We start from the raw sequence: 14,644 nt of genomic DNA on the forward strand, positions 1-14,644 counted from the left end.
GGTAGGAAAAGATACCAGTTTTTTTGTTCAGTTAAATATTTTTGACAAGTACTGATGAATTTGTAATTCTCTGTAGGCTACTTTGTTCTCAACTTGAAAAAGTCGTACAGTGAACGATTTATTGATGATTTCAATAGAGATATCCAAGTTTTTTGGTACCTAGTATTATCAATAGACAAAACCAAATAATAATATGTCCCATCTATGGAGAGTAGTAATCTAATCCCAATAATGGACCTGGTTGAAAAATTGAAGAAAATAATATTTATTTATTTATGGAGACAACTGGTTACCCCTTGGGTGTCTCCTTTAAAAATCCATATTAAATTATTTATTTATTTATTTATTTATTATTAGATATAGCAAACAATACAGTAGAAAAGAAAAAACAGGCTATTGCCCAAAACTTCTTCAATTTCCTAATTTTGTCTTAAATTTTCCAAATATTATGTAGGTTATGTCCATTTCAATTTATACACTAAATCATCAATCTATTATAGCATGAAATAGTTCAAGAAAATGAAATATTTGATGTTTTGATAATTATATACTTTCTTCAATACACTAAAATTTCACAAAAAGATAATTAGATTGATAATTGTTTAATATTTGTTACATTGAGAGAACATCAATACAGGCCTGCATTTAATAATACAAGTCAGTATCAATAAAACAATATAAAATTGTATAGCACCCTTTATTTAAAAAAAACTCTAAAATAGTTTAACAAGTAGTTTCGGTGATATTACACCATCGTCAGGTTATAAAACCTAGATGATTAACCGAGGTTAGATTTTATAACCTGACGATTGTGTAATATCACCGAAACTAGTTGTTAAACTATTTTAAAGTTTTTTTAAAAATAAAGGGTGCTATAAGATTTTATATTGTTTTATTAATTTAAAAAGTAGCCCATGTCAATAAGTGTTTTTTCAAGTCAGTATCAATACTATGGAGTATTTAAGTCAAAAAACGTAAACTCGAGCGAATATTTAGTTTTGTTCTGTTGAATCTACTTCTCTAAAAGCTCCAAGAGTTGTCTAAACGAAAGAGGACGTGAATTGTGGTTAGGGTCGAACAATAAGTGGCTTCAGTTGTTTGCCTATCGTGAGACCGATCAGTTGAAAAAATGTTGGAAGCCGTGCCAAAAGATCAGAGAATCCAATCGTTACCCGGGTCCCGGTCGGTCTCGCTTCTTTCTTGGCAACATTTTCAAATTAATTATCAGAAACAAATTCACTCTTGCGTGCCACTCTTCAATTTGGCATGTAGGAGATCTAAAATATGAAAACAAACTTGATAAATTAGCCTGCCAACACTTGATTAATAACTTTGAAATTGGAACAAATTAGGTTTTGAAATGTGAGGAGTTTGTTGGTAAACTATATAATGAAACGATGAAAATTGAAGAAGTCTGGAAACAATAGTTTCTACCGGTACTATAACATCTATCGTAATTTCTCAATATTATTATTCTCTCTCAAAAAAACAATAAAAAAATCAATAATTATTACATGGAATGAAGAGGAAGAATGCTATTTCTACATACCTTAATTACAAGTCATTTTCCACTAATCTGAGCGGGAAGATTGCAGGGATTGTCAATTAGAGAAAAATACAATGTCACTTTCTGTAAAGTTTACATACACCAAGTAAAAAAAAAACATCAGCCAAAAGCTTATAACTATTTCCAGTGAATCAATTAATAATGCCAATTTATGCATCCAATGAATAATTTGAAGCATTTATGTTGAATATGTCATATTAAATTAGAAGAAATTTATGTATTAGAATGGAGAGAGCGCATTTTTATTGCTTCATTTAGGCATGATGACAACAGTTAATTGAAGTAGATTACTTTCAATTGCCACTACTCACATAGAATGTAGGACTATGCACTAATGATACTGAAGTCTAAATTTAATGATTTTAGTTGAAAACGACTTACTGGAGTTCACTAGAGACTGATAATGATGTAGCAACCAAAACTAGTATCTCAAATTGTTTTCAGAAATTGATGGTTTTCATAATATCTAGTCGTTTTAATTTGATATGGATATTCAACAAAACATCACCTCAATAACTCAGAAAGGATATTGATAATTGCAATTCAAAATATGAAAGTACCTACGGCATGCAAAGTTATCTACGGTACTGAACAATATGAATAAAGGTTGGTTGAACCTCCAAATGTGAAAAAATTAAGTTGAAAAAGAGCACGGTACTTATAAAAATATATTAATCTTACAAGTCAGAAACATTTATTTATATAAATATACAAATTATGAATGATATACTTATGACTGGGAGAGAGAGCAACAGGTTCAGCACAAAACTATCCTCCCAAATTTTATAATCGAAGAAATTTCAAGTTTAGAGAAGAGATAGGGTGGATAAACAAGCACACAAAATTGATGGATGGATAAACATAGGAAGAAACGAAACGCAAGCAAGTGTTTTATCGAAAGTGTTGCGTTCTCTCAAAGGGTGCAGGAGTGCAAGAGTGAGGGAGTGCACCTCTTCTCAAGGTGCAAGAGTGAGACAGCGGGGGAGAGTCTGCAAACCAGAGATGGTTGCTAAGCGACCGATAAACAATTTGGCGGCTGCATTTGAGTCCTAAAAGAGAATTGCCGAATGTGGCGATTGTTGCTGAACGGATGCTATTTATGTACACTGACTGCTAGCACAGATCTGTTTAGTTAGTCTATGATAGTAGCTAACACACACACAATGGGGCGCGCTCTCGACGAAAACGGCACATTCCAAGGACCAGTGAACCGAGGATCAGACCTCGACAACTGAGTGTATTTGTTGTTAATCAAAGGTTTATTGTTGACCGACAGTTTATTGTTTAACCGAGTGTTTGTTGACGTTAAGGGAGGATTCGTCAGCCGGCCAGTGAGTCGATGATCGTCGGTGATTTACTAAGAGGTTGTTGTTATTGCGTAGTAGCATAATTCGTTTTCATAAAATTGTCAATTGAGGATTTTTTTATGTAAATCGAGGTTTAGTTATTAACTAACTTGTCAGTCAGTGCAACGAGGTTCAACTCCGATAAACTGAGGGTTTTGTTGTTGATCAAGGATTATTATCAACACTCTCTCATTGATAGTTTGCTATATAAGTCAAGGACGTCTTGAAGTTAATCAGGGATGTATTTTGAGAGATAGTGAGCCATGGATGAACATTAAATAATTTTGAGGATTTTATTATTTTCTGTGTAGGTGATATTGTGGTACCCAAATATCCTTATTGTATAAAGTTTTTGAAACTCTTATTTATTGAAAAATCAAGAGACTATTATTAGTAAATTGGACTAGTTTTTAAATTTTTCAATGGAATAAGAGATGCAATTATTGTTCAAACAAGCTTCTGAATCGAAAATGAAAACACTCACGTTGATAGGTGACGATTTTTTTCATGTGAATGTGCACATTATCGAGCCACGTCATTATTGTAAAACATAACAAAAGTACTAATCAATACTAATTTTTGCCCACTAAAGTGAGTACGGTATCTATTACTATATTTTTCACTAAAAGCTTATTTAATTCAATTGTATCACTTATGTATTGAAAAATCTGGAAAATAGTTTTGGTTGATGTACCATCGTGAAGAAGAAAGATTCTACAAATTACTGGAGAATTATTTGAATCTATAGTGTGATTCACGATATAATGTCAGCGCCTGACTAACATTGATTTGCTACCCCTGACTGTCATTGGACAAAGCAGATAGCGTCATCATTTTCCAACTCCGCACCCTTTCCAAATCATTTGGAACGCTATGAAGAAATATAATTCAAATTCAAATTCAAATTTATTCACCAAAAATACATATTTACAAAATAATAATGTAACAATATTAAATAAATAATATACTCCCTTGTCCGTGTGCAGGGAGGAGTCGAACTAGATCAGACAGTTAAAACACACTTGTTTGAATTGAGTGAATTATGATACTTAACATAGTTTGAAATTGAAAGTAAAATATGGAAAAAATTATATGATTGCAGTATAAACATACAAATAATAATAACAATTTTCAGCTCAACGGCGCTTAAGGGTTTCAATGGGCAGTCATAACTTTATTATTTTAGTATTGTGTGGGGGATAAAAATTAAAAACATAATAATATGGATAAATATGTGAAATAATATGCTGGCGGCATTTTCAAAGGAGATATTAATGAACAGAAAATATTATCCCAATAACAAGAATTCATAATAAAATTATTAAAATATTTTTTTCTGTGTAAATATAATATATTTGTGATGAAATATTGATTATTATTAACAAGAACCAATGAACTATTATTATAATTAGATAATCGTGATGACTTGAATGTTGAATCACAGCTATGTAGGTACTACAAGGAAGGCGGTGGAACCGGAAAATGGCAACAACGTCTTCCTATAATTACCACTTACTCATAACGTGGATATCACTATAGAGATTATTTCAATCAATTGTATTCATCAGTGAGAAATACATATAGAAGATCAACAACAATCACAAGTCAAACTTCAAGTCATTTTGTTAATATTAAGAAATCTATTGTCAACTGAAAACAATTCATTAGCAGGTGGTTGATAGTTCAGAGAGGACGTCAACACCGGCGTACCTATAATTAATAACATTAATCAAAGAGAAGAAACACTTGTTTTGTTTTGGACTGTAAATCTTTGAAAAAATGACACATAGTAATAGTACACAGTTTTCATCTCTTCTTTCCACTCATGAAAATTTCATGAATGTGTGATCACATTGAATGCGTGTATGTAAAAGTGCAAGTCGAATCATGCATGAGCCGAAAATCAAAATTCAAAAAGTGGCATTGTAACACGTTGTGACTTACATGTATCTGCTCACACTGAACGCAGCAGCAAAGCAAGCGTTCAGTGTGAGTGTTCCTATTGCTCTTTCCACATTTTGTTTCTCATCTCCAAGCGTGCTCTTGCATATAAACGAATTTAATGTGATCAAACACTAAATGAGAACGTTTGTATTATCATTCAACACCTCATCATGACCTAGGCTTAGAATACTTCTAGAGAGCTGCCTTTGTAAACAAATGAATATAAAAAAATCCAAGTGAAACATTCAATCAGCAGATGATTGATAGCTGACAGAGGATGTCAACATCATTGTAGTGTGCCCATATTTAATAACATTAATAAAATTGATAAAATATTAATTTTCAAGTGAAAACCTTTAATCAGCAGATGGTTGATAGTTGAGAAAGGATGTCGTATCCTTCCTGGTGGGGTCGCCGCTTATGCCGCGTGCTGGTGCAAGTTGGGGGGGTGTTGGGCCCCGCCCTAGTTCCCCCCGCCCACATAGCAGTGCTCTACCACTTCTGGCGCAAGTATGCGCGCCGTGTCGACAAGCGCTACTGTTCTTGCTCCTGTTGGGACACTGTCTTCAAAGGTGCGTCAACTGCTCATTCACTAACACAACAATACAATAATAAAATAAGACATAATCAAACAAACAATAACACACAAACTTAATGAATAATTAAATGGAAGAAGAATCACAAGATTAAACAACCAATAACAAATCAACATAATGAATAATTGGATAGATCCACTATAGTGAGGTGCACGTTATAATGGCAATGGAGAAAGATAAGAGAACAACGTTGCCGATTCTCACTGTCTTGTCAATGCCTTCTTGATGGTAGCTGATACAGGTTCATTAATGTAATATTATCTGTTCATTCTCGTTTAAAATAATCAATAATTATATTTTATTAAGCAACGAATTATATTTTTCGATAATTTTATAATGAACTTACATAATTAAGATGATATATTTTGTTAATTAATTATTAGTTCTACATTGTTAAAAGCCGATCTGTCAACAGAGCAAAGCGAGAGATAGTACTATCCGCTTTGTTGAATGATAGACAAGGATAGCAATACCATTGCTAATCAGACACTGCCATTATAACGAGGACCTCACTATAGCAGCAGCCTACCCAATTTTGTTTTCTTTTAGACACGACTAGCCTAGTTTCGGCTAATCAAGCCATTATCAAGTGTCAAAATGATTTACATTATATTTTCAAGTGAAGAAATATTGAAAAAGGGTAGGTAACAGTAATTCTATTTGACTAAACTTTCAATTAGTTATACATCTAAATAAATGAAACAGAATCAAATAAAAATGAATCGCTTATTTATGAAAGGCCTCATGTCACATTTTCAGCCATTTTTAAAAAGTGACAAAAATCAATTCTCAATGCAAAGCTGCATCGTTTACTTATGAAAGGTCTCTTGTCTCATGTCTGTATGCTTAGTAACACAGCCGTTCAGAATGCGTATATTTATGAAAGGTCTCTTGTCACTGACAGGAGGCTCTACAAAACCAAACCGCTGCTCAGTAAGCAACAGCTGTTATGTTGCGCTTGCGTAGAAGTGTTGCGACTATAGTGTGGTCCACGTTATAATGGCAGTGAATAAAGATAGAAGAATTAATAGTGATACCGATTCTGTGCATTAATTAATTATATTTCTACGCTGTCAAAGACATTGTCATCGTTGTGGACCTAGAAAAATATAGTATCACCGGCTTTGTCAAATGATAGACAAGGATAGCAAAAATAAAGTTGATGAAATACTGTCATTATAACGTGGACCTCACTATAGTAACCGTGCCGTGACTAGGTTCTAGGTTATGTTCATGTTCAGCTGCTGCTTACATTATTTACAATCATTATTACTGTCTAATAAAGTATAATATTGTTGTTAATAATTATTTGCATTATAAAACATTGCATTATAAAAAATGTACAGCTTCTGTTGAAAGCCAGAGAGCGAAAAAGGTAAACGGGAGTACTTTACTCTCACAAATAAATATCATGAGTTTGTTTGTGAGAGTTCCAAAAGAGGATGCATTGCAGTATCTGAGTTCATTAATGGGATCAATGAAAGACATTTCAATTTATTGAACAATCAATCAGCTGCTGTATCAATGCCCACCAAACAGGCATATGATAACAAGTGGTTAATCAATGAAGAAAAATTGAATGATTAAAAAAACACTTCAATACATCCCTGTTGAATTCAGACCATTCTATAACAATATACAAAATTGGCCAACGAAAAAGGCAAAAGGCAAGAAGTTTGATTCAACTTTTGTACACTTTGCTAGATTACTTTAATCAGTTCAAACTAAATAGTTTATCAGTATCAATTTGTATTATTCATTATTTCTATTGGATTGTACTATTTCACAGTTCTATTTGCTTTATCTTGTATTTTTGATGGTTGATACAGAAAATTGAAATGTCTTCTATCGATTAAGGAGTGTTATGATTTCACAATGTTGCAATGTCTTGATTTCTAATGATCAATGAACTAAAAATATTTCCAATCTTTTATTGAAATTATGTTTTATAATTATATGAGTGATTATTCAACAAAATATGTGTATTATTCCAACAACAAAACACTTCCAGTTGTGATAAAAAGTTGAGCTTTATTTTTGAAAGGGCTCTTATCACACATTAATTTATGAAAGGCCTCATGTCAGTATTTTATATTGTTAATAATTATGTGAGAAATTGATTTGACATTTTGTGAGCAGAATATATGTATGTGAATGTGATTGAAATAATAATTGGAATTGAAAAAACTGGAATTATCAACAATGGATTAATATAAGAGGCATTTTTTTAGCTGCTGAAAAATTGACTTTAAGTGACAAGAGGCCTTTCATAAATAAGTGATTCAAATATGATAAATGTTGTCTTTTCAATTGGATAGTTTTATTCAAACTGAATAAATAGGTGTACTGGAGATTTGTTGCTGGTTTCAACACGAAATCGCAGTCCTACAAGTTGGATTAATAAAAGTGGTTTTGCCAAATAAAACAGAGTAGTTTTTAAATTATGGAGAAGTTCCACAACATATTTTATTTGCACAAAACTTGGGGTTCGAAGACAACATAATTATATTGTTTTAACAACATAGTTAGTGCCGGTTGCACAAGTAACCGGTTAAATTTTAACCGTAATTAAAATTGGTTCACGATAACCAATCAGAGAAAGCCTTTTCTATAAGCCTTTTCTATGTTAGTAATTATTATTACTAAACGAGAATCCCAATTATATGCTGTTTTCCTGGGCTGATAAATAATTTTTGTATAGTAGCGCTCATCGAATTTCCATCTAGCTGTTTACCCTGTTGTCAATATTTGCAGCAGCAGAAGTCTTCGGGGTGATTTACAGCATTTAATTGGGATTTTCGTTTAATAATAATTATTCATTAATTAGCATTTGAACAAATGCAACTTCCAATTTATTTCTATCTGTAGTAATGTTATTTTTTTTAATTATCAGGATCGTATGAGAGCGGCATAGCATCCTACAAGCATGTATACTTCAACGCTACAAAAAACTCAGCCAAAATATGGATTCTAACAGTTATTTTCATAATAGCATTTTACGAGGCGATTTGCTATCTGGCAACACTTCTCATAAACAGACGCCTGCGTTATTCAATGCTCATTCTTTTCATATCCGCCATTTTCTCACATTATTATTCATGGTGAGTTGACACGATTCTTTCTCTTTCAATTTTTGGGAGAAATTGGATGAAATATCTTAATTAACTAATTGAAGTACATTAGTCCTCGTCTTTCAGAGAAAAAATGGGAGTTGAGGTTTCAACATAATTTGTACCTTGTTGGAAAAGCAGTAACGTCTGCAATATTGTATGAATAAAATTGAGATTATAAAACAAGTAACGGTTCGAGGTTGATGAGATGTCAAATATCTTATCACAGAATTGTGTTAATGATCTAGACATAGAATATACTGAACACATTTTCCATGTTCGTTTAAACTAACGTATCTACTACAAAACTGTTGTACCAAGTTCAAAAAAAACCTTTATTGATTTTATTCTTAGCATCAGTGGTATGGTAACCCTAGCCTAGAAATTGAATATTCACTATGTAAGCTACTATTTTTTGATGGATATTTTTGAATTATCAAACATAAAATAAGTATTTAATAAGTGCTGGCCCAACTTCAACTTTATAATCTAATGCCATCGTTTTAACGAGACCTCAGAATATGAATGTTATATCACAGAATTCTAGTTGTAATTCATACGATTGAACATAAATTTCATAATAATATTGTGAAACTTAATGGTGAAACTATAAAGTTTCATGAAGTTTAGTTGAGTCATAGAGAAACAATAGGTAGCGTAAGTAGATATCCCATGGTATAGGGCGTTTATGTCGCAACTTCTACTGTTATCTCAAGCCGATTACTGTAGATTTTTACTGTTTTGACCGGGTAAGAGAGTATGAATGGCACAATATGAGAGACTACCAGCGTCATAAAGCTTCTCAGGAAAGAATTATGTGGACTATCAGCATGATTTTTACTGTTTAGATAACAGTAAAAGTTGCGACATAAACGCTCTATACCATGGGATATCTACTTATGCTATTGTTTCTCTATGGTTGAGTTTAGTTTTTCTATAAAGTTTTAGTTAAGACTATTAAACTTTCATAAAATAGTGAAACTTCACTAGGTTCATCCTAATTTTTGCAGTAATTCAAAATATTATACAATCAAATATTAGCATTTCTTGAACACAGTCATTAAAAATAGAATAAAAAGTTTTTAGTTCTACTGTTTATGAGATCATAAAGTTTTTATACATAACTTCATGAGATTTGTTTGGCTAGTTGCAAAATTTAATGTTCATTTCTTTCCAGTTTAGAAAAAATCTGTTTATCATAGACAGAGAACTTCTATTCTTAAATTTTAAAACACGTATGAAGTGGAAATGCACTTACCGAACTATTGGTAGTTACGATCGTTTCGAAATTCTGCTGATGACTCACACCAGGTCGAAACGATTGTCACCACCAATATCAGTGCATTTTCATCGCTTCATAAGTGTTTTTTAAATTCAAGTTTTATTTCATGAGTGAAAAGTATGGACATGCAACAGAGTCACTTTTTGTGTAGTTGAGAAGTTGATATTGTGGTAATTATTCATATTAAATAAAAATACTAAGAAATTGTCAAAAACCACAGATTTATTGATAAACTTATCTGTAGTTTATCAGAGATTGACAATGGTGTAACAACCGAAACCGGTCTTTCTAATCTATATATATAAAAGCGAAATGGCACTCACTCACTGACTGACTGCTGACTGACTGACTCACTCACTCACTCGCAGAACTAAAAATCTACCGGACCAAAAACGTTCAAATTTTGTAGGTATGTTCAGTTGGCACTTTAGAGGCGCACTAAGAACGGATTTGGAAAAATTTCCTAAGATACGCCCAAAATCTGCGTTTTCCAGCGTTTTCTCAGCTTTATCGAGAAAAAATGAACAGAAAATTTTCAAATTTAGTACAGAAGCTCAGCTAGGGTGTAATAATGTTGTGTTAGAAGGAATTTGCAATAACGTCAAAGATACACCCAAAATTGGCGATTTTGCTTTTTCTCAGATTTATCGAGAACAAATGAACAGAAATTGTTCAAATGTGGTACAGAAGCTTAGCTAGGGTGTAATAATGTTGTGCTAGAAGGAATTTGAAATAACACCGAAGATACGCCCAAAATCTGCGTTTTTCCAGCGTTTTTTTCGCTTTCTCAGTTTTATCGAGAACAAATGAACAGAAAATGTTAAAATTCACGACAGAAGCTCAGCTGGGGTGTAATAATGTTGTGGTAGAAGGAATTTGAAATAACGCCAAAGATACGCCCAAAATTAGCGGTTTTTTGCGTTTTCTCAGTTCTTTCATCAAGTATAATAGACAGAAAATGTTAAAATTGCACTAAATAATTGAAATTAATCGGTGATTGAATCGAGCAAGGAAGTACTTTGACTTTCTGATGGAATGAAGCATGCTCAAATGAAAAATGCAGGCGAGCGAAGCGAGTGTCATTTTGGACGATCCAGTCGGGGGTCCCCTATGGCTAGACAGTTATTGTAGCACTGAAAGTATTATTTTGAAAAGTAAAGAGACTGATTGAAGTGATTTTAACATTTTTAATAGCTTTAAATCTATAACTATATTTTTAGATATTTTTTTTAGATATGGCAAGCGAAGCGAGCCTGACGGTTAGTATGGAATAAAAACACTAAGAAAATGTCAAAAACCACAGATTTATTGATAAACTTATCAGTAGTTTATCAGAGATTGACAATGGTGTAACAACCGAAACCGGTATTTCTAATCATCAATAAATCTGTGGTTTTTGACAATTCCTTAGTCTTTTCATTTAATGCAACTGAGTAATCACTTCTATTCTGTTATTTCTGTGATTCTTATTGTAGTTGATTCATCTATCAATTAATTATCAAGAAAATCTATTTAATTGAAGGTGGATCTACGTGAACTACTGGAACGACGACTACTATTCGCAATGGAACCACCAAATGGTGTTCACGGTGACCGAACTGGTGTCTACAGTTCTGGTGCTCCTACTGGCCAATAAGAGCCACGCATTCAGCCATTACAAGGCGCTGGCAGTGAGTGTGGTGGGTTTGAGTCACATCATTGCCGGTGGCTGGGACCAGTTCGTCTTGAATGTGGTGCGCGGAGAGGGCAGATCTCATCAGGTAGCTTACAGTTCCCAATCATAAAATTCGTGAAACAGAAAATCTATCAATTTTGGTTCAAATACATGGTGAATTTCCAAATCATAGGCCCAGTTGCACAAAAGCCTGTAAAATTTTAATCAATCTCATTCCACGAGGACCAATCAGAGAATTTCTTCTGAGAAGAAGACTTCTCTGGTTGGTTCTCATGGCATTCAATCGGGATTAAAAGTTAACAGACTTTAGTGCAACCGGGTGATAGAGTATCACCAAAGCAAGAGAATACAACTATTTTATGGTTACATACATGGTTGGTTAACACAAATATTTGATGATTGAGAAGTAAAACATATTTTCATGCTCTTCTATGTGAGTTATATATAGAGCATAATACTCATAAGTTGAATTTCCAGAGCATATATATTACATAGTAACACTGTTGATTAAATCTCATGAATTTCAGAGAAATTTTTTATTCTATTCAGAATTATTTTCTGACAATGCCATTTCGAGTCGGAGGTTTGTTCGAATAATATGGTCTGAAATCTGAAATACAATAATATAAGAGAAATAATTAGGGCCAAATATTATCGAATGAGACTTTGAAAATCATAAAAGTACATACATGAAACATACATAGAATAATACATGAAACCGTCATATATATATTCAAACTACTTTCATTTAAAATTTGATTCCCTATTTAAGACTATGTAAAGTAGATTAATCTAAGACTTTGTTTTCCCTATTCAAGGTTTGACCCATGTTAAGACTATCTACAGAAGACTATTCTAACACTATGTTTTCCCTATTTAAGATTATTGATTATCACCATGTTAATACTATAAAATATTTGATGACAATGAACAGTCTAATATCTAGGATAATATCCATGACCATATCTATCAAAATCAAGGCATCCCTTTCAGTTGGACTTAGAACTTACCGAATAATACACTCTTCAAAAAATCTCCGAATTTAAGTTTATTTTCATATACACGTTTCGAAAGAAAACCTCCATCCTCGTATTTATATTTTACTTTCAAGTCAAATTGAGATAATCTTTAAATTGCCAATTTTGTTTACAGATAGTCAGAGACATAAACTTGATGCTTCCCGATATTCTTCATTCCTGGTGCCAATTTACGAAATGCAACGTCACTGCAATCGGTCTGTCCTCTCCAGTTTATTCTGTGGAGCAACACCCAACGATCTCAAAAGGGAGGGCTTGCTAGTGTTCCTCTTTGTTATCTTCGCATTTTTTATCTGTTCACTTTTTTGACCCGAACAATTTTCTTTCCATGATATGACACAGTTACCTTACCAATACCTTCGATCTAATAAGTGATCATAGAGACAACAATTTCTATGAGTCCATGAAAATATATAAGAAAAGTCAGTATTTATATATTCCATTTTTCACAAGCAAAAAATAAAAAAAGGATTAATGAAAACACAAATTTAAATTTTCAACCACTTTTACACAAATGTAAGGTTAAAAAAATATTCTTTTTTTTTGTATGGGGAAAAGGAAAATAAGTTGCATGAATATCAAACTGACACTCAATAATTTCAACTTCAAGTTCTCCATAGCCGAGAATCTTAAACAGAAGACTGTTTTAAGGTAAAGACTTCTAATGCAAATAAATTACGATTTTTTTGAACGGTAGAGGATCACAGAGTGCCTTAAAGTACCGTACCGGTAGGTTCCTTAATAAATTCAGTATAGAACAATAAATATTGCATTTGAAAAAATAAAACTTGGAATAGGAGAGCTTTTTAAAGAAGAATAGCCTACTTGAAAGTAGATTAGGTAGCGTACTCATGTTTTTCTCATTATAACAGAACGGTAATACAAAGCCAAAAATTGAAAGAATAAGACGTTGATGTTGTCAATACCACTATATAAATTACCACAATTTTTTTGTACACAATGTGAAAAATAAATAGATAAATAATTATTCTTTCAATTATGGAGAAATACCACAACATCTCGTAACATACTATCAAATTATTAAAGCCAAAAATAGTTATAATCTTGACGAATTTATAAATCTGTGATCGCCAAAGATTTTTTATTAAGATTATTGAAGAAGTTGTTCTTAAATAATATTAGTATATATTATTTTTGTTTTCAAGTTTATTATAACAACTGTGAAGATGTTTGGATTAGTGATAACAAAGAAAATTAAATTGAGTATAATTACTGTAATCAAAATTTTCCTTTCATATTTTTATTCAGCTTCATCTACTGCAAGTTGAAAACTAAAGTGGTGCTATTTTCTGGTAGATGAATAAACCCTGTAAACGTATCTATCATGTGTAGCCCCTGACATTCCACAAATACAAATTGTTAGTACATACATTTTTCTATCGATAAATGGACCATGTTCTCACCTATCAGTGAACAACTTGGTCAAGTACCACACAAAAATCAATATTTTCATAATATGCTTCATTTCATGTAATTATTTTAAAATGCCAAGCAGCATAGCAGTCTTCATTAATCTTCAAGAGTACCTTCATCTTGAAGGATTCATAGTTTTCTTCCAATCAAAATAACTCAATCAAATTCAGAAGCTTTGGATATGAGATATTTTTATAGATACCATTAATAACCCACCGAATATGTAGTTAATTTTAGTATTAAGGCTTTTGGTGTGATAGTTATAAATTTTTACGTTCGTTACAGTAGAAAATAATGTAAATAAAAATGAATATAATTGTATTTTTTGAAGTAATTATTTAATCTCCCTATCAATTTTGAGTCAATAATATGAAATGAGTAGTTAAACTTAATTGGTTTAATCAATGGTTTAATGTTATTGGTTGTAGAATGGATAAAAATCTATGAGTGTTCGACACATCTTGAAATAAAAATGTACTGTAATAGCAATATTAGTAATTTTTATATAATTTAGTAGACACCAATGAGAGATGAGTGGACCTACAGTTTAAGATGGGTTCCAAACCACTGGGAAGTGATTTTTCAACTCACGAATCATATTCAGAGGAGTTGGTTCAAGTGGTCACTCTTTCAACTAATCAAGTGTAAGTGAA

The 14,644-nt window shown here is 32.2% G+C and overlaps 2 protein-coding genes across 2 annotated transcripts in view; one reads left to right on the forward strand and one right to left on the reverse strand.

The window, feature by feature from the left end:
• Positions 1-2,450, reverse strand: part of LOC111044891 (RNA polymerase II-associated protein 3) — a 25,094-nt gene extending 22,644 nt beyond the window's left edge. The window contains exon 1 of the mRNA XM_039434749.1: positions 2,298-2,450. The gene's annotated coding sequence lies outside the window, so the exon portion shown is untranslated. The remainder of the gene's footprint in view (positions 1-2,297) is intronic.
• Positions 1-14,294, forward strand: part of LOC111044898 — a 15,315-nt gene extending 1,021 nt beyond the window's left edge. The window contains 5 exon segments of the mRNA XM_022330163.2: positions 5,222-5,429; positions 8,347-8,554; positions 11,368-11,605; positions 12,673-12,712; positions 12,715-14,294. Coding sequence (XP_022185855.2) covers positions 5,246-5,429; positions 8,347-8,554; positions 11,368-11,605; positions 12,673-12,712; positions 12,715-12,866 — 822 coding nt within the window. The 5' untranslated portion in view covers positions 5,222-5,245 and the 3' untranslated portion in view covers positions 12,867-14,294.
• Positions 14,295-14,644: the final 350 nt, after the last annotated feature.

The sequence above is a fragment of the Nilaparvata lugens genome, chromosome 8 (assembly GCF_014356525.2).
Source record: "Nilaparvata lugens isolate BPH chromosome 8, ASM1435652v1, whole genome shotgun sequence".
Taxonomy (NCBI): domain Eukaryota; kingdom Metazoa; phylum Arthropoda; class Insecta; order Hemiptera; family Delphacidae; genus Nilaparvata; species Nilaparvata lugens.